This window comes from Dama dama, chromosome 12 (genome assembly GCF_033118175.1).
Source record: "Dama dama isolate Ldn47 chromosome 12, ASM3311817v1, whole genome shotgun sequence".
Classification (NCBI taxonomy): Eukaryota; Metazoa; Chordata; class Mammalia; order Artiodactyla; family Cervidae; genus Dama; species Dama dama.
Window position 1 is genome coordinate 83,931,407 of NC_083692.1, and position 19,723 is coordinate 83,951,129.

The following is a 19,723-nucleotide window of genomic DNA, read 5'->3' on the forward strand; positions in this document are numbered from 1 at the left end:
AGTACTATTATTTGCAAAGCATTTTTACATACATATCATTTGAGCCTCACAATGACCCCTCCCTGTGAGTTTCTGTAGTTTTTTATTTTTATGATAATTTTGTATTGCTACTTGTATAAAAATAAGTAATTAAAAAAACATAAACCTAGATTCATATGTAATATGCTTATCAAGCTTGTGTAGTTACAGAATCACCAAACAGATTTATTTAAATTTAACACCATAAAAAAAATACAGTTCATTTCTGTAGCACTAATTTATTGTGCTTGATAGAAATTTTAAAATGATTTTGCTGCTTAATGAAGTATGAATTTGTGTCATGTGATATTTCTGTTCTCCTACCACCTTTTCATAGTTATTTTTAAATCAGTCTAACCTTATTAATAATCATTTTAAAAATTATTTTAAAATTTTTATTATGGAAAATTTCAACCATAATGTTAAACTATCATATTAAAATACCTTATACTGTTCATCCAATTTAGACAGTTGTGATCGTGTGGCCAATCTTGATTCATTTATACCGCCACCCATTATTCTACTCTCCTGACATATTTTAAATCAAATCCAAAACGTCATATAATTCTGTCCATAAACAATTCAATTTTTATCTCTGAAAGATAATTATTCTATTTTGTAACCTAAATGTAACATCATTATCGCACTTAGTGTGTGTGAAAATAGTTTCAATATCATCTACTCAATGACTCAATGTTCAGCTTTCCCCAGTTATTTTTACTTTTTTAAATACCTGAGGTATAATTATTATACAAAAATTTAGATAATTATATAATATAATCATGTATTGCATATTATTAACAATATGATATTGTATAATTTAAAATATATTAAGAGGGTAGAATATTTTGATAAGTATTCTCACCAAAAAAAAAAAAAAAAACCCTCAAACCCCAAAAACACATACACACAAAATGACACAAGGAAATTTGTGGAAGTGATCCATATGTTTAGTATCTTGATTGTGGTGATGGTATTACAATGTATTCTTTAGTCCAAACTCATCAAAATGTATACATTAAGTGTGTATAATTTTTTCTATATTATAGATTTTATTATCCTTGTTTTTAAAACTGGTACAACTTAACCAATTGAAATCTAAATATTTGGCCATTAGGTATATTGATGAAGTTAGAATGAAGACTGAGTTGATGTAATAAAAGCACTTTAGTACCAGTTGCTTATTTTAAAAATGTTGAGTGGTATATAGGTTAGCACGTGGCTTGAGGTCTTTGATGCACTGAATTCTTTCCATCTTGTTGCTCCACTTTACTCTGGTGTCTTTCTCAGCTACATCATTGCAGCTGGGTTGTAGTCATATCTGTGTTGCAGCCAGTAGCAAAGGGAAGGAGAACTGGGGGAGCAAATGCCCGCGATCTAAGGCCCAGATTTGGAAGTGGTAGATGAAAGGTCGGAGCATGCCCCGGGAAAGTGCTGCAAGGCAAATTCCGGAGGCTGGCTAAACTTCCAGGGGCTGGCCCCCTGCAGCCTGGCCCAATCAGGTACCAACATAAAGCCCTCGGACACTGACCACCGCTGTAGCCCGCGCTTTCTTCCTTATATGAAAAGACCTGGCCTGGATACCTGCCCGGACTATAAAACCCCTCCCCACCCCTCATACCTTGCAGACTCCCTTTGTCTCCTCACTCACCAGCCCCCGGGAGTTCTGCCCGAGAGCGACGCTTAATAAAAGGCCTTTACCACCGGTCCTTAGAGGCGGCTTTTTTCCTCCCGCGGCGTTTTTCCTAACAGTAAACAGCCCTTTATTCCTAATCCATCAACAAGAGAAAAGTCAGTTGGTGGCCTGCAAAGGAGGCCCAGAAATGTAATCTCCAGATAACTAGTCACGGCCCAGCTGCTCCACTGTAGAATAAGGGGAGAACAGGTTGGTAACAGTCGCCACAGTCCAGCCCTCTGGCCTTCCAAATATTCCCGCAGCCGCTACTTCCCACACAGAGAACCTTTGCCCCCCACCCCGCCAAGGAGAGGATACATAATCAGTTCAGTTACTGAGGCCACCTCAGAGTCGGGCTTCTGGGTGCTGTGCTCTTGTTGGCTCTGAGATGGCTCTTCATGGTCCAACAATTGGTAAACGCAAAGAAAAGAAATGTACTCTTCATAATATATAGTGATGAAACAAGACCAGGATAAATAAAGTCTCTGTTCCAGAAAAGGGAGAACTGGGAAATACACAGCAATCACTAATCAATAGTGGGTACCAAATGCTGCTGAGCAAAACTTGCAAAGGCTGAAAGCTGAAGTCTGGGAGTAAATTTCTTGGTTAACTGCTCCATGTGCCCCCCTGGTTCTGTTTCCCATGAGAAATCCCTTGTCATTGTCATCTGTGGGTCCTAGCGCTGCCATCTCGGAGGTTCTTACTTACCTGTTATCCTCTAAGACACAGATAAATTGGATGCTGGAAGGTATGCCTTCTGTATAGGCAGCTTAAGTGCAGGAAGAGTTATTGGTTTGGCTGCTTGGGCTTTCGGATTTGGGATAGTACATTCATTCCCTCAGAACCTTGGAAGGTTTCTCGTCTGTTTGTTGCCAGCCACTTTCATATTTATTTCACCATTTATTTTCTGGACACAAAAATTTTAACCCTCCTTTATTTCTTGTCTTTATTTCTAGAGTCATGATTCTCTACCTCATTTTATTTTTTTGGCCAAATTTAGAAAATTTATTTATTTATAAAATGTTCCATACAGTATAGAACATTAGGTTAATTTACAAGGTTTTAAAAAATTGTTATTGGAGTATAGTTGATTTATAATGTACAAGTAAGTGTATAGCAAAGTGAATCAGTTATGCATATTGCCACTCTTTTTTTTAGATTTTTTTCCCATATAATCCACTATGGAGTATTAAGTAGAGTTCCCTGTGCTGTAGAGTAGCTCCTTATTAGTTATGTATTTTATATAGAGTGGTGTGTATATGTTAATTCCAATCTCAATTTATCCCTCCCCTCCACCCCCTGGTAACTGTAAGTTTGTCTTCTATGTCTGTGACTCTACTTCTGTTTTGAAAATAAGTTCATTGGTTCTCTACTTCATTTTAATACTGCTATCTCAAAGTCATCTGAAATAATAGTCTTGTATAGGAATATAGTATCCTCAATTCGATCTTTATTTCAGGACTGGACCTTTTTTTCCCCCCTTTCTTCATTTTCCTTATTGCACAGTCTTTGAGAAAAGTTGTGACTAGCAATAATTTTAGATCTTGCTGTTTGGTAAAGAGAAATAATTAGCTTCCCTATACCTGTGAGGTCCCAAATATCTAGGCACTCTGTTTGCTTCCAACAGTGGGCATAACTAGTTTTTGCTTAACCTCATCACTTTCTTAAAATACCTTACTAAAAGCAGTAAGCAGCTGTCAATATGTACTAAAATTTTGGCTCTCTTCTGTTGCTTCACCTAGAAAGGTTCCATAGTCACATGGTATACCTTTTAAATTAGAACACATGATAAATCTAGCAAATGTTTTGCTCCAGCATGAGAAAAATCACAAGGTTCCTAGCCTGAAATATATTTTACTGACCACCTAGTATCCATCCAGTAAACCAGTGCCATGTAATTTAGTTATTTGTTTAGTTATTAGCAGGGCCTGACTTCCAGTAGCAATTTTTGTCTTGATTAGGGATAAGATTCTACCGCTGTGACAAAATAACATTGGCTTTTTTTTTTTTTATGGATTTTTTTATTTATTTATTTATTTTTTATTATTATTATTTTTTTTTCCAGTGGGTTTTGTCATACATTGATATGAATCAGCCATGAATTTACATGTATTCCCAATCCCGATCCCCCCTCCCACCTCCCTCTCCACCCGATTCCTCTGGGTCTTCCCAGTGCACCAGGCCGGAGCACTTGTCTCGTGCATCCCACCTGGGCTGGTGATCTGTTTCACCATAGATAGTATACATGCTGTTCTTTTGAAATATCCCACCCTCACATTCTCCCACAAAGTTCAAAAGTCTGTTCTGTATTTCTGTGTCTCTTTTTCTGTTCTGCATATAAGGTTATCGTTATCACCTTTCTAAAGCAGTCTATAGATTCAATGCAATCCCTATCAAGCTACCAACGGTATTTTTCACAGAACTAGACCAAAGAATTTCACAATTTGTATGGAAATACAAAAAACCTCGAATAGCCAAAGTAATCTTGAGAAAGAAGAATGGAGCTGGAGGAATCAACCTGCCTGACTTCAGACTCTACTACAAAGCCACAGTCATCAAGACAGTATGGTACTGGCACAAAGACAGAAATATAGATCAATGGAACAGAATAGAAAGCCCAGAGATAAATCCACGAACCTATCTTTGACAAAGGAGGCAAGGATATACAATGGAAAAAAGACAACCTCTTTAACAAGTGGTGCTGGGAAAACTGGTCAACCACTTGTAAAAGAATGAAACTAGAACACTTTCTAACACCATACACAAAAATAAACTCAAAATGGATTAAAGATCTAAATGTAAGACCAGAAACTATAAAACTCCTAGAGGAGAACATAGGCAAAACACTCTCCGACATAAATCAAAGCAAGATCCTCTATGACCCACCTCCCAGAATATTGGAAATAAAAGCAAAACTAAACAAATGGGACCTAATGAAACTTAAAAGCTTTTGCACTACAAAGGAAACTATAAGTAAGGTGAAAAGACAGCCCTCAGATTGGGAGAAAATAATAGCAAATGAAGAAACAGACAAAGGATTAATCTCAAAAATATAACATTGGCTTTTAAAAAACACAGTTTCTTTCATGTCACAGCCCTGATGATCAGACTGGCTTGTTCCCCTGTTCCGTATGGTCCTGCAGGGACCCAGATTACTTCCATTTTGCAGTTATGCCATTGCCTAGGGTGTTGTCCTCTTCTTTAAGGCTAAAGCTGACAACAGGTATCTGTTTTCCTGCTAACAGGAAAGAGAAAGATTATGGAGGAATGTGTAACCACATTTTGCAGCCCTAGCCTCAGAAGGTAGCACATATCCCTCTGGTCAGGCACAACTGGCATGATCTAACTCATGTACTCTTGCCTGCATGCAAAGGAGCCTGGGACCTGTGGTCTAGGTGAACCACCGTGTGACTGGCACAGTTTTATTACCACGGAAGAACGGTGAACAGCTAACGTTCTCCACCATAGCACCTTCAATGCTGACTTGACTTATGCAATATGTATAACTCTCAAGTTTTTATCCATTAGATTTGTTCATTATTATTTGGACCTGAATGGTTGTTCATTTCATAATTCTGGAATTAATGTATTTGATTTCAGTTTTATCTTTTTTAAAAGGTTGATGGTATATTTTATATAAAAGATTGCTGGATTAAAGACATCAGAAATGAAAAATTTACTTGATTTTTTTAAATGTATGTTTGGTTTTACTTTATTGAATTTTACAAAAAAAAAAAAAAAAAGAACATTGACTTAGTTCTTTTTGTGCAGATAATCTAATATCAACTCATAAAATTTTATAAAAACTCATGGGAAGTACAAACACATTTTATGAATTTGACCATTTTTTCCTGATATAAATATGAACTCTAGTGTCAATCAGAGAAGAAGCATGATGTGACTTTGTAATATAATTTTTAGCAAAATGACCCTGCTTTTTGCATAATTAAGGTCAGACATTGCAGTTTCTGCTTTGAAAGGGCATGTGAACTATATGAGTCATACTTTATTAACTGTAGCTCTTCTATTTAAAAAAAAAAAAGAAAGGATATGGTTCTTTAAAAAAAAATCTCAGCTAATATTTCAAGGGTGCAGTCAGTTATAGCCATTTTTAAAATATACTCTAATAGAAAATTTAAGTTTGATTTTCGTTGTCAGTGTTTACCCTTAGAACAGCAATATATTCTTATCTTCTATAAGAATGACAGTATTCCTTGGTTCTAATAAATTATATAAAGCTTGCAAAATGATTTTGTCTAATCCATTTTCAGATAGAAAAATCAATGCTTATAATGCTAAACTGAGAGTGAAGGATGTAAAGCTTGGTATTTTAGGGATTGAAGAATTTAGGCCTTATATGGGTCTTGCAAAACACCACGTGTTACCAGCAGATGTTCACCATTTATCATTTTCCTTTGTTCCTGAAAGCTATGGCAGACTGTCCTTCTAGCATACAGCTGCTCTGCGACCACGGGGCCTCGGTGAATGCCAAAGATGTAGTAAGTCAGTTTATGTTTATTGTCATTTCAACTCATGGATTCTAACTTTCACATTTTGGGAGATTTGTTGTCTTAATGCTGTCTTATTTTTTTGTTGCTTAGGATGGGCGGACACCGCTTGTTCTGGCTACTCAGATGTGTAGGCCAACAATATGTCAACTGCTGATAGATAGAGGGGCAGATATTAATTCCAGAGACAAACAAAACAGGTAATTCTTTTATCAAGGTTCCTTAGACACGAACTGGATGCCCAGTGATCCTGAAGCTCTGCTGTTGTGACCTGGTCTTTCCACCTCCTGTGGTTCTCCCTTCCTTGGAATTAGCATTCACTACTTATTTTTCTTCAGAATTGTCTGAAGAAGAGGGGAGAGGGAAATACTCGAAATATATGCAGTGACTATGACCTGTGTTTGAGTCAAAGAACTGAAGAAAGAGGAATTGTATCCTAGTTATATTTAATGTTTAAAATAACCTTTAGTGAAATGGGCTCAAATAAGGAAGAAGAATAAAAAGCTACATCTACAATCTACTTCTTCATTAGTGAATCTCGAGAGTAAAGGAGTTCTTGGCTGTTCTGGAGATGGACATGTTTCAGTGTAGATTTTCTCACGGTATTTTCTCTCCTTTCTACCTGGGCACAATGCCACCTCCTTCTCTGAAACTCAGTTCATTTCTGTACCCCAATACAGATCCCATTCATTTACTTCTGCATCTGTGTTTGATGTTGTTTTAATTGATGTGTACTAACAATTTCTGTCTGTGTTTCTCCCTGTCTTCTTTTCTGGGCTTAGTGTATCCTACCACTTGTTATATTGTAATTCTGATGTCTATAGTCACAGAGGTTCTGACAACAAAGTATCCAAAATATGCCCATTTCACCAGGTGAAGCATTATAATAATTTATGACGAGTTTCTGAGATTTTTATAGATGAATACTAGTCAAATTGTTGGTTTCTTTTCAGTTTATTTTATTCTTTTAAACATGTATGCTGTTGTTTGTAGTTCACTGGAAGTAGGTAAGTATAATTAGTCTTTGGATGTCAGATTTTATAGCTCTGATCGTTTTTACTGTTCAGGCATCCCAAAGGAGGAAATTCTTAAGCAATTTAATCATTAGTGTGATTTTTAAGAAAGTGACTTTTTTATATTACTTTGTTTTTGTGATACTATAATCTGGCTCCAAGCATGATTAATAAAATTTGATATAAAAATAAATTTTAGATCAGAGAGGTGTGATCTGGCTGATCCATGTATATAATGTCTTGTTTAATAGATCTTATGTTTTTCCAAGTATGTTTATCTCTTTTTTCACTGCTGTATTGTGCTTAGTCATGTCTGATTCTAGGTGATCCGATGGACTGTAGCCCGCCAGTCTCCTCTGTCCATGGAATTCTCCAGGCAAGAACACTGGAGTGGGTAGCCATTCCCTTCTCCAGGGGATCTTCCTGACCCAGGGATTGAACCCGGGTCTCCTGCATTGCAGGAAGATTCTTTACCATCTGCGCCACTGTAAACTAAGGGAAGCCCTGCAAACTAAGACACAAGCACATGTTTTTATAAATGCAATGGAGTTAAAATATAAAACAAAAATATGAAGTCAAATCTGTGTGTGTAACAATATAGCTTTTATTTTATTTTATTTTTTTAACAATATAGCTTTTAAAAGTCATATCTGTTCTTTAGGAATGGGGCCTCTGAAAGAGATTTCTGAAATATTTTTTGTATCCTCCTTATGGTCTTTTATTCTTCTGTCTTCCCTTGTAGGACTGCTCTCATGCTAGGATGCGAGTATGGTTGCAAAGATGCAGTAGAAGTCTTAATCAAAAATGGCGCTGATGTAACCTTGCTGGATGCCCTTGGCCATGATAGTTCTTACTATGCAAGAATTGGTGACAATCTGGACATTCTAACCTTACTGAAGACTGCATCGGAAAATTCCAACAAAGGTACCAGCAGTTTTTTGTCACTATAAAGTGCTAGTTAATAAAGTGTGCTAATAAAGAACAGCTTTTTAAGATTTACGTGGTAGAGCTACAGGGGCAAAACACTCCTTACTCTTTGTAAGGGGCAAAACACTCCTTACTTTAAGCAGTACTGGTTCATCTCCCTCTCTGCCCCAGCTGTGCAGGTTTACATTACAGTCACTCATTTTGAGGCAGTGTGTGTTACATTTACTGTCTAGCTTATCCAGTCAACCCTCTACTGTGGAGTAATTTAAGAACTGAAAAGAAAGACCCAAATAAAGGGGTTTACTAATACATATTTTTTGATGAGGGGTGAGGGATTTAAGGTCTTATACTTAAGATGTTTTAAAGAATCATTGTTTAAACGTGTATATAAAATATTCAACCAAGATTTATTGAATACTTGTGTCAAGTACTTTTCTATGCTTATTAAAGAGAAATTGGAAAGTACAGAAAAGCACAGCAAGTAAAATTAGCCACTCATTCTGCTGCTTCCCTGCTGGCTCAGATGGTAAAGCGTCTGCCTACAATATGGGAGACCCAGGTTTAATCCCTGGGTCAGGAACATCTGGAGAAGGAAATGGCAACCCACTCCAGTATTCTTGCCTGGAAAATCCCATGGATGGAGGAGCCTGTGCAGTCCATGGGGTCGCAAAGAGTTGGACCCGACTGAGCGACTTCACTTTCTGCCACTGAGGAGCCTCTGCTAACATTTTGAGGAATATTCTTCCCCAGTCTATTCACTATGCATAAAATTGAAGTCACCTGTAGCAAGCTATGATTACTTTTTGTGTAATACAGTTTAAAGACTTTTCCCTCATAAGTATTTTTTCTACAGTATGATTGTTATTGATGCATAAAATTCAATCTGTTTACATTTAATTTGGTTAAGTAATTTTCTATAGGTGTTATTTAAGTTGCTTACAGTTTTTACTAATGTAAATAACCATTTAGTGACTGTCCTTATGTGTAAATGTTTTAGCATGTTTTTATTATACCCTTAGAATCACTTCCTAGAAATTGAGTCAGGAGGTTTCAGGTTATGCACATTTCTTTAAGCTTTTGATATATATCAACAAGTTGCCTTCTCATTTAGGAGTGTTTTCAATTTTGCATTTTTCACCTCCCTCCCCTCCCTAGCATTGAATATTATCTACATAGATGTTATCCTAGGAAAAAAATACTTTACCAATTAGATAGGCAAAAGTGATGTTTCACTATTGTTTTAACTGTAAGGTAGTAAGCTATAAAGAAAGAAATTTATTTCTTTAATATTGACTTAATTATATAATTAGGGAATGGAAATCTACCTGAGTTAACCTTCTTTCTCACTGTTCCTCTTTCTCCTCTCTTTCCCTCTCTTTAAATCTTCAGGGAGAGAACTTTGGAAGAAAGGACCATCTTTACAACAGGTTAAAAATTATGTATATTGTACAATTTAAGTAAAGTGCTTAGCAAACCTGGTTAATGGTTATGTTTAACTGTTTTGAGTTTAAATTCATGTTGTTCTCTCTTCTCAGTTAATCATGCCCATGTAGAACCTAGGTCATGAGATCCTGAGGCTTTATACAGATACTGTCACTCAGCTTGAAACAGTGGGTCTTAATTACAATGAATGTATCCAGTGGGCAATAAGCAACCTCCTGATCGCTGGTCTTGAACATACAGCCCTTTCAAGTGTGAAATATTGCACCTTGTTGAGATTCTTTGATGATGAATATTAGTCTGGCAGACCATAGACAGTTTTCTATTTTCACTTAGTAACAGAACCAAATATATCCTGAGGTGGGAAAATTCTTTCAGTGCAATAAGAAGTGAAGAAAACAATTCAAGGAAGACTACATATGTGACTTCAATGCCTCGTTAACATTTTGATTTTCTTTTTTCTTTTTTGCTGTGTGTATTTAATTTAATGAGGACTTGACTTTAAAGGGGGCTTCCCTTGTGACTCAGCTGGTAAAGAATCCACCAGCAATGTGGGAGACATGGGTTTGATCCCTGGGATGGGAAGATCTCCTAGAGAAGGGAAAGGCTACCCACTCCAGTATTCTGGCCTGGAGAATTCCATGGACTGTATAGTCCATGGGCTCTCGAAGAGTCGGACACAACTGAGTGACTTTCACACTGACTTTTTAAAAAAACACAGTACATGAAGTAATTCATCCCTTGCACTAACTTTATTATCAAATCACTACTTAACCCTGGTTTTGTGTCTCAGCAGATGTCTGATTATTTCCCCTATTCTCTTTGAGTTAAAATGAGTGGGGTTGCTTTACGCACTCTAACCATCTTGCCCAAAGCTAGTGTAGGCAACTCTCCTCTTCTGCTGGCTGTTCCCTTCCAGGCTTTCAGCTTTTCTCTAGTGAGAAGGACCTGAACATTTCCAAACCCTGAAGAGAAAGTAATCAGGTACCTTCTCAACCATCCTGTCATCATTCTGCATCATTTCTCTAGCCCGCACCTGAATCTGAAAGCTATATGAAAGCATGCTGCCTTTTCAGTCCATCAGAATTAAGTAATATGTCCATGCATGGGTCATGTCTACTTGTCAATTTTTTTCCATCTGGAGCAGCTGTCTCTTTAGATAACCCAAGTTGGGGTAGAGGGAAATAAAATGTACACTCTTATAACTGTACCAGTCATCTCACCCAGATTCAGAGAAAAATGATTCTGAAATATATAGGTATTTTAAAGAAAGAATTATTGAATATTAATATGGGAATGGTATCTTAATGAATAAGTTATCTAAATGAATTCATGAAATTAATATTCTACTAAGAACAATGAAACTTATTTCAGTTATTTATTAAATACATTTTATAATAGCTGTTATGAATAGGATTTGTTTCCGTACTAAAGGACATGTAATCCTTGTTATCAAGACGCCTATAGTTTAAAAATAAGATGTATTCAGTTACTTACTTATTACTGTTCTAAGTGCTGGGGATATCAGTGTTCCAAGTCCCTGCTCTCATGGAGCTCCCAGCCTAGTGAGAGAGATGAATAATAAACAAGTAGGTATTTAGTATCCTAGGAGATGCTTTGAAGACCGGCAGAACAGGATGAGGGGAGGCAGAGACAGAGGGCAGGAAGCTATTTTAGATGGTGTGGTCAGGAAGTAACATTCCAGCGGAGGTCTGAAGGAAGTGAAGAGGGAGCCAGGGGCTCTGTGGGTGAAACCTCAAGGGCAGAGGGAGTGGCAAGTACCAAGCCTCTGATGAGGGAACGTGTCTAACATGTCCAAGGGGGCAGTAGAGGGCCAGAGGGACAGGGACCAGAAGGGAAGGCGAGGGCAGGACATGTTATGAAGAGACTGGTCAGATTACACATGAGAACAGACCTTTGGTAGAAGCAATGAAGCTAGAAATGTAGTTTGGGCCAAATTGTGGATACGAAGTATCATCTTAATGGGAACTTTTTCCCCCTCCAATTCCAAATCCAAGCTCATTAGAATGATAGTTTAAACACTTGATTAAACAAAACTCAACAAGTAATGCAAAATGTAATTACCTTAGAGAACTAAGGCATTTACTTTTTTATTTGGTTTTTTAGCTGTCAAATTATTGTGTAGATTTACAGATCAATTTGGACAAAAAAAGGTTATTTTCTCTCTTGTTTAATGATTGTGTTGTGTTTTTATTAAAGCAAATCTCTAAGCTGGAATAAAGTTTCAAAGCAGTAAGTGTACAGAAACAGATCATGTACCAGCCAAGTCATGTAGCTTTCGTCAGTGCATTGTCTGTCTCTTTCTTTTCACACCCTTTGATATTTTATTTCTTCAGTACTCAAATAATTTCCATATTTTTCTTTCAATATTAATATAACTCTCCCTTCTCTTTTTAAACACCAATTCCCTTGTTTTGGGAATAGTAGCTAATGCTTTTTAGTATAACTTTGAGTTTTGCTTCTAGTATAAATTCTTCTTTTTAAAATTTTGTGACTTTGGTGAAAATAAGTAGTTAATAATAGAGATTTTAAATTCTGTTATTTTTTAGTATTTAAAAATAGACTATATTTGTTCCATTTAAAACCTATATTGTTATTTTTTCCATTTGGAGTTTTAAGTGGAAACACTGCCACCTTGTGTTTTGTACAGGAAAATTAAAACTTGGTTAAGCTGAAAAATCACTAATTGGGTATATTTCCTATTGAGGAAAATGTACTTTTCTTTATTCTCACACTTGCTAACCTGTGTTTTCATATGTTTTACCAAAGCGAAATTTGTCTCAGATGTTAGATGAAGTAAATATGAAGTCAAATCAGAGGGAGCATCAGAACGTTCAGGTAAAAAGAAAAACATTGGTATCTTCCTTTGCAGAGAATTCCAGTGTTGTTTGTAGTGAGGTTTGGGACAAGAAAGGAAGCAAAAATGGGACGTGCTGTGGACAAGTAAGGGCAGGAAGAGAAGCTTGTTATATTTTGTGATTCTGTTTCTTGCATTATTCCTTCTAAAAGAATTGACTTTTGATATGAATGTTTGTGTCAGTGTTATCTTACAGAAAGCATTGTTTTAATATACTTTAGGAAGTAAATAACTTTATATAACTTTTTGTTGATTTAAATATATCTGTTTTAGGCCATAAATCATACATTTGTATTTATTTCAGAAAATTAATTATAATGACAAAATGATTATCACTGTGAATAAAACAAAATCTGAACATTTTCTTAAATTTTAAAATTTTGACTAAAAAATATTTTTGTTATCCACACAGTAGTTTTACCTTTTATGTTCATTAAAGTGTTCAAATAATAATTATTATTTGGGTTGCATTGGAAGATGAGCCATAATTAAATGGTTTACTTTGTGACAAATACTATTAAAATATAAGTTGAATAACCTTTTCTGTACAATGAAGCAAAAGCATTTTGGGGGGATTTCATAGTTTACTCTGAAGTGTTAAGAAAGTGAACTATAGCCTTAAATGTTTTATCAGAGCACTGAAGTGATGATGATTAGGTTAACAAAGTGTAAGAATATTCTTCAGTTTTTTAAACTCATTAATTTGAGAGGTGTTTGGCAAAAGTTAAGATGACATATTCTTCTGCTCTTTTCTATTTCTAGATGATGTTTTTATTTCTTTTTTATTAGAATCATGATTTGCTGTCTTATATATAGCTATGTTTATTAGTTATCATAGAACTGTAATTTTCTACATTATTTCTCATGTATAGATTTTGTTATTTAAATGTCATTGAAATTATTGTATCTTTATACTTAAAGCTGTTTGTATGTGTATGTATTTATGATAGTGAGCTGCTTTCAGAAATTTCTTCCATAAGAGTTGCTCCTTTAAAGTTGGCCTAGCACCTGTTTTCTTTACTGTTGAAGGATCTGGAGATTGAAAATGAAGATCTGAAAGAGAGGTTGAGAAAAATTCAGCAAGAACAGAGAATATTATTGGATAAAGTCAATGGTTTACAGCTACAGCTAAATGAGGTAAATAATCTGCATAATACCAGAAACATCCAGAACTATTTTACTGTGAGTCATCATCATTGTCGATAACAAATTGTTAATGATCAAACCCTCCCAGCAAGTCATGGTGTCAGATGCTAAAGGCGGTAAAATCAGATCATTGCCCTTGAGGAAAGTTAGATCTTATTAAGACCTTTACATGAAGGTGAAGGTGAAGTTGCTCAGTCGTGTCCGACTCTTTGCAACCCCATGGACTGTAGTCTACCAGGCTCCTCCATCCACGGGATTTTCCAGGCAAGAAGACTGGAGTGGGTTGTCATTTCCTTCTCCAGGGCATCTTCCTGACCCAGGGATTGAACCCTGGTCTCCTGCATTGTAGGCAGACGCTTTATCGGCTAAGCCACCAGGGAAGTTTCATTACATGAAACTTAATGTCAAATCTAAGAACAGAGAACACTGTTGGTCTATGGTGATAACACTGGAGTTGTGGGATTGGAGAGGAAGGAATGGACAGAAGTGAGGAGGAAGAGCAAGTAAGAGTTGTAAGGAATTGACAGGCTGTCAGAAGAGCCTGAAGTGCTGTGAGCAAGGTTAGTGAGACGAATGAATACAGTGGGAGCACAGGAGTGGGGGCACAGGCATCTCCTCACATCCTTGACCCCAGGCTCAATGACATGCACGTCTGTTTAAAAGGTATTTGCCAAGCTCATGCTTCTTAAAATAAACTGTTAAGAGTGAAAATATATTTCTTCTTCTTTTTAAATTTAGGAAGTAATGGTGGCTGATGATCTGGAAAGTGAGGTAGGATGATTAAGTTTTACTTTAAAGCTGTAAAATATTATGTAAATTGAAGAGAATATTGCAGTAGGAGTTTTAAGTCCTAAATTGAGATGGAGACGGAATTGCTTTTTTGGTTAATTGTTCAAAGGGAAAAACAAAACCTATGTGTGACTGTAAAATTATGTTTTGAGAATAGTGGCATGGGTTATTGTAGGCATTTTGTTGTTACTCCTCTGAATGTCTCATTTTCCATGAGACTTGTTGTGAAAAGATATAAAATTCTAAGCATTATAAAAAAAATGTCTGAAAATAATATGACTTAAACCAAACCACAGAAATTTGAATTTTTCATAATGTTATTTGTATATTTTGTGTATTATTGGTATATTGGTATGAAGTTTGACTAATAGTTAAAAAATCTACCAGCTTAGAGAATTCATTAACAATAGTCCTCAAAGTAATTCTAATGTACATTTTCTGTAATACATTTCATGCACATGTATTTCAAGCACAGTATGATTTTGTGCTGTATTTATTCCTTTTCATTTCAGAAAGAAAAGCTGAAGTCCCTTTTGGCAGCCAAAGAAAAGCAACATGAAGAAAGCCTAAGAACTATTGAAGCTCTGAAAAGTAGATTTAAGTATTTTGAGGTACAGAAAGCTTAAATAAAGTATTTTGTGTAACTTACAATGGAAGTGGTAAATGGCTTGAAGTCAGACTTGAATTTGAATTATCACTCTTTTATAGTGTGACCTCAGGTGATTCATTTAAAGTCTCTGAGCTTTTTGCTGCTTTGGCAAAATTGGGGTGATTGTCCCTTTTCCCACGGAGTTGTCGTAAAGGTTAAATGAAATAATTGAAATTGACTAAACCAACATTTAGTTCAGTTCCAGTTTCTCTTCCCCAACCTTCCTCTTTGTCCATTTTTACCATTTCAAGATGTCATACTTTTACCTGTAAAATTACAGTGATTATGATAGTGTTAATAAAAAGCATCATTTAAATGAACAGTGGTAATTCCAGGATTATCTCAGAAAGAGCCTGGTGCATGTACAAACTTGTTTGGTGAGGGTAGTGTGTTAATAAGGCTCAGATCATGTACTTATCTTTTGTTGACTCAGTTAGCTCTTAGTTTTTCCAAGACTATGTTTTTCTAAAAACTTTTATTCAAAATGCAATATATGTTAAAAAGTATATGTTAAAGTGGATAAGTTGAAGGATTTTCACAAATTTCACAAATCAGACCTCCTAGATCAGGAAATAGCACATCACCTTTATCCAGAAGCCTCCTCATGCTCCCTGCACCAAGGGTGACCACTCTCCAGACCTGCAACTGTATAGATGTGTTTTGCAAGGCCATAATACATATTTTTATAAATGTTGTTCAGCACTGGGGTCGCTGAAGAGAGTAGCTGATTCAATGTGAGTCTTTTATCTTTATTATGAGATATATCTCCAAAATACATAACAAAAGTCAATTTTTTCTTTGTAAATAAAAAAAAAAACGGGTATTGCTATGAAAAAGAATATAAAGACATGGATGAAACTCACAGATATAGTGTTGGATGAAAGAAATCAGATGCAAAGAGCACATACTGCATAATTCCTTTTTTATGAAGTGCAGAGCTAGACACAGCTAATCTATGCTGATACAAGGCTAATCTATGCTGATACAAAGCTCATCTATGCTGATGTGGTATTCTTAGCACCTGACCATCTTTTCAAACCTTTCTGTGTACATGTGTGTGTGTGTGTGCGCTCAGTCTCTGAGTCGGGTCTGACTCTGCGACTCCCATGGACTGCAACCCACCAGGCTCCCCAGTTCATGGGGTTTTCCAGGCAAGAATACTGGAGGAAGGTGCCATTTCCACCTCCAGGGGATCTTTCCAACCCAGGGGTTAAGCCCGTGTGTCCTGTGTCTCTGGTGTTGACTGGAGGATTCTCTACCAATGAGCCACCTGGGAAGCCCCTTCTTTGTACATAACTTTTGTTATATACATGAATTCATCAGATGGAATCTTATTATACATCCTATTTTATAAGTTTTTGCATTCAGTATAATGGGGACATTTTCCCCAATCAAATGAATTTTTATGCTGGAAATGATTTTTAACCATCCAAGAGAAAATTATAAGGTCTGCTTCATTTGTGACCATGTTTATGAAAGCCGTTATTAAAAACTAAGGAATCATTATTTGTAATACGGAATATCCACTGCTATCTCACCTCCCTTGAAAGTCTTCATAAACTGCCACCAGCATTGCTGTATTATGTGTTAATACTTAGTTCAGTTCAGTTCAGATGCCCAATCATGTCCGACTCTTTGCGACCCAATGGATTACAGCATGTCAGGCTTCCCTGTCCATCACCAACTCCCGGAGCTTACCCAAACTCATGTCCATTGAGTTGGTGATGCCATCCAACCATCTCATCCTCTGTCGTCCCCTTCTCTTCCTGCCCTCAATCGTTCCCAGCTTCAGGGTCTTTTCAAATGAGTCAGCTCTTCGCATCAGGTGGCCAAAGTATTGGAGTTTCAGCTTCAACATCAGTCCTTCCAATTAACACTCAGGACTGATCTCCTTTAGGATGAGCTGATTGGATCTCCTTGTAGTCCAAAGGCTCTCAAGAGTCTTCTCCAATACCACAGTTCAAAAGCATCAATTCTTTGGCGCTCAGCCTTCTTTATGGTCCAACCCTCACATCCATACATGACTACTGGAAAAACCATAGCCTTGACTAGACAGACCTTTGTTGGCAAAATAATGTCTCTGCTTTTTAATATGCTGTCTAGGTTAGTCATAGCTTTTCTTCCAAGGAACAAATGTCTTTTAATTTTATGGCTGCAGTCACCATCTGCAGTGATTTTGGAGCCCCAAAAAATAAAGTCTGCCACTGTTTCCACTGTTTCCCCATCTATTTCCCATGAAGTGATGGGACCAGATGCCATAATCTTAGTTTTCTGAATGTTGAGCTTTAAGTCAACTTTTTCATTCTCCTCCTTCACTTTCATCAAGAGGCTCTTTATTTCTTCTTCACTTTCTGCCATAAGGGTGGTGTCATCTGCATATCTGAGGTTATTGATATTTCTCCCAGCAATCTTGATTCCAGCTTGTGCTTCATCCAGCCCAGCATTTCTCATGATGTACTCTGCGTATAAGTTAAACAAGCAGGGTGACAACATACAGCCTTGACGTACTCCCTTTCCTGTTTGGAACCAGCCTGTTGTTCCATGTCCAGTTCTGACTGTTTCTTCCTGTCCTGCATACAGATTTCTCAGGAGGCAGGTCAGGTGGTCTGGTATTCCCATCTCTTTAAGGATTTTCCACAGTTTGTTGTGATTCACACAGTCAAACACTTTGGTGTAGTCAATAAAGCAGAAATAGATGTTTTTCTGAAACTATCTTGCTTATTCGATGATCCAGCGGATGTTGGCAATTTGATCTCTGATTCCTCTGCCTTTTCTAAAACCAGCTTGAACATCTGGAAGTTCATGGTTCACATATTGTTGAAGCCTGGCTTGGAGAATTTTGAGCATTACTTTAGTCTAGCATGTGAGATGAGTGCAACTGTGTGGTACTTAATATGTAGGCATTTTCTTTATTTTTACAGAACAAGTTTGGGAAACATGGATATTTTAGAACAAGGCTAATTTTATGTTGTAACTCATGCATTTGTTGTCATTTGAGTCATCAGGCAAGGTAATAAGTCCAAACTAAGTTTTTCGAATTTCTTATGTGCCATGGCCTCCCTTCACCCATTCATGTATAAGCCCATTTACTACCTATTGCAGATTCTAGTATTACATATTATTTAGAACAAAGAGCTCACCTAAGTTTACAGATCTTTTTCCATACCCTTGGGGCAATAAGTATTAGTGGGACATTAATTTAGTTATTGAACTGTGGGCCGTTTTTATCATGGTCACTTACCAGAGTGACACACAGCCATTAGTATGAATATAGACAAATATAGAAACATGATGTACATCTGCATATCTTTACTCTTGACAGTATAGTATTTTAATTTCTGTTAGGTTCTTTGTACTTAGCTAACTTGGGATAGGGATCAATCCAAGTATACTTTAACTCAGAGTATCTAAATTTTCTCTATTTTTCTCCTTTTCCTAACTGATGCATTGGTGGATTTATTATGAACTATATGCAGTTCTTTGCCTCAGTTTTATTTCCTGCTCTCTGTCTCTGTTACCTTCAAAGGTAATTAGCATTTTATAAATCTGAAATAAAGGGTTAGGCTAATGTTTCATAGTTGATGAGTTAAGGTTTCTGCTCCCCAACGGTGATATAGTAAATTGATTTCTTGGTGCGAATGTGGCATTTCCTTCCTTTTGAGGTAAAGAAGCAGCAGAGAGTACATGTTCAAAGTTGTTTCAGTTCATTTGGAGCTTGCTTTTCTTTTGAAGAGTCAAAGTTTTTTCTTGAAATACTTGTCTGCTTTTATTAAAATGCTTAGTGAAGTAGTTTATTCCCAACTGATCTCGCTAATTGTGCTTTGTCTTTTTGTGAGTTTGAGTAGAATAATACCCAGGAGAAACAAGGAATGTTGAAAATGTGGTTTTATGACTGGATCATTTAGAGCTAAAATAGATACAGAATTTAACAAAATTGAAGCAGTATTCATCTAAAATGTTTTAATGTATTCTTCTGATTTCAGAGTGATCATTTAGGATCAGGAAGTCATTTCAGTAAGTATAAAAGTATAGATTATCATTACAGTTCACCCAGTTTAAGCAAAAAAGAATGTTTTTTCTGACTATATATGATACTCCTGCTGCAAAACTTCATCAACTACTTGTATCTTATACCTCAGCATGGCGCAGGGAAGAGGTTAACATGACTCCTGTAGTCTCTTAGCAGAAAATCTGCTAATCACTAAGGCTCTGATTTTCCTTAGGACCTAAATTTTTAAACTGTGTGCTGTACAAATTACCAGATTTGCATATTGATTGTTAAGACATTTAACCTGTGATATTTGGGACTTGCTCTTTATTGAAAGAGATGTAAACATAGTTTTCTGATTTGGAAAAATCTTTGGATATAGCCTCATGCAGGTAAGCATTTTAGAATTATTTAGATGTTCCATAAATACTTCTTTATTATTTTAAGACTTTACATAATTAATCTTCACTGTGTTTATTCTCCAACTTTAAAGTTTCTCTAGAAAATCTAATTTTTTGCTTCCTATCGAATATTAAATTATTCCTTAGCTAAGTACAGTTGTAATATTTATCCTATAAATTGCAAATGATATCATTTTTATTTTGACTATAATATACATATTTTATAATAATCATTTAACTTATTTAGCCTAACAGTTTTACATAATTCTAAAAACCAACTTCATATCTACT

The 19,723-nt window shown here is 36.1% G+C and overlaps 1 protein-coding gene across 3 annotated transcripts in view; it reads left to right on the plus strand.

Annotated features, from left to right (window-relative positions):
* Positions 1 to 19,723, plus strand: part of UACA (uveal autoantigen with coiled-coil domains and ankyrin repeats) — an 88,177-nt gene that overhangs the window by 53,217 nt on the left and 15,237 nt on the right. For all 3 annotated transcript variants that reach the window (XM_061157959.1, XM_061157956.1, XM_061157958.1), the window contains exons 6-14: positions 6,122 to 6,192; positions 6,295 to 6,401; positions 7,957 to 8,138; positions 9,531 to 9,568; positions 12,372 to 12,440; positions 13,489 to 13,596; positions 14,344 to 14,376; positions 14,907 to 15,005; positions 19,027 to 19,057. In XM_061157959.1, coding sequence (XP_061013942.1) covers positions 6,122 to 6,192; positions 6,295 to 6,401; positions 7,957 to 8,138; positions 9,531 to 9,568; positions 12,372 to 12,440; positions 13,489 to 13,596; positions 14,344 to 14,376; positions 14,907 to 15,005; positions 19,027 to 19,057 — 738 coding nt within the window. The remainder of the gene's footprint in view (positions 1 to 6,121; positions 6,193 to 6,294; positions 6,402 to 7,956; positions 8,139 to 9,530; positions 9,569 to 12,371; positions 12,441 to 13,488; positions 13,597 to 14,343; positions 14,377 to 14,906; positions 15,006 to 19,026; positions 19,058 to 19,723) is intronic.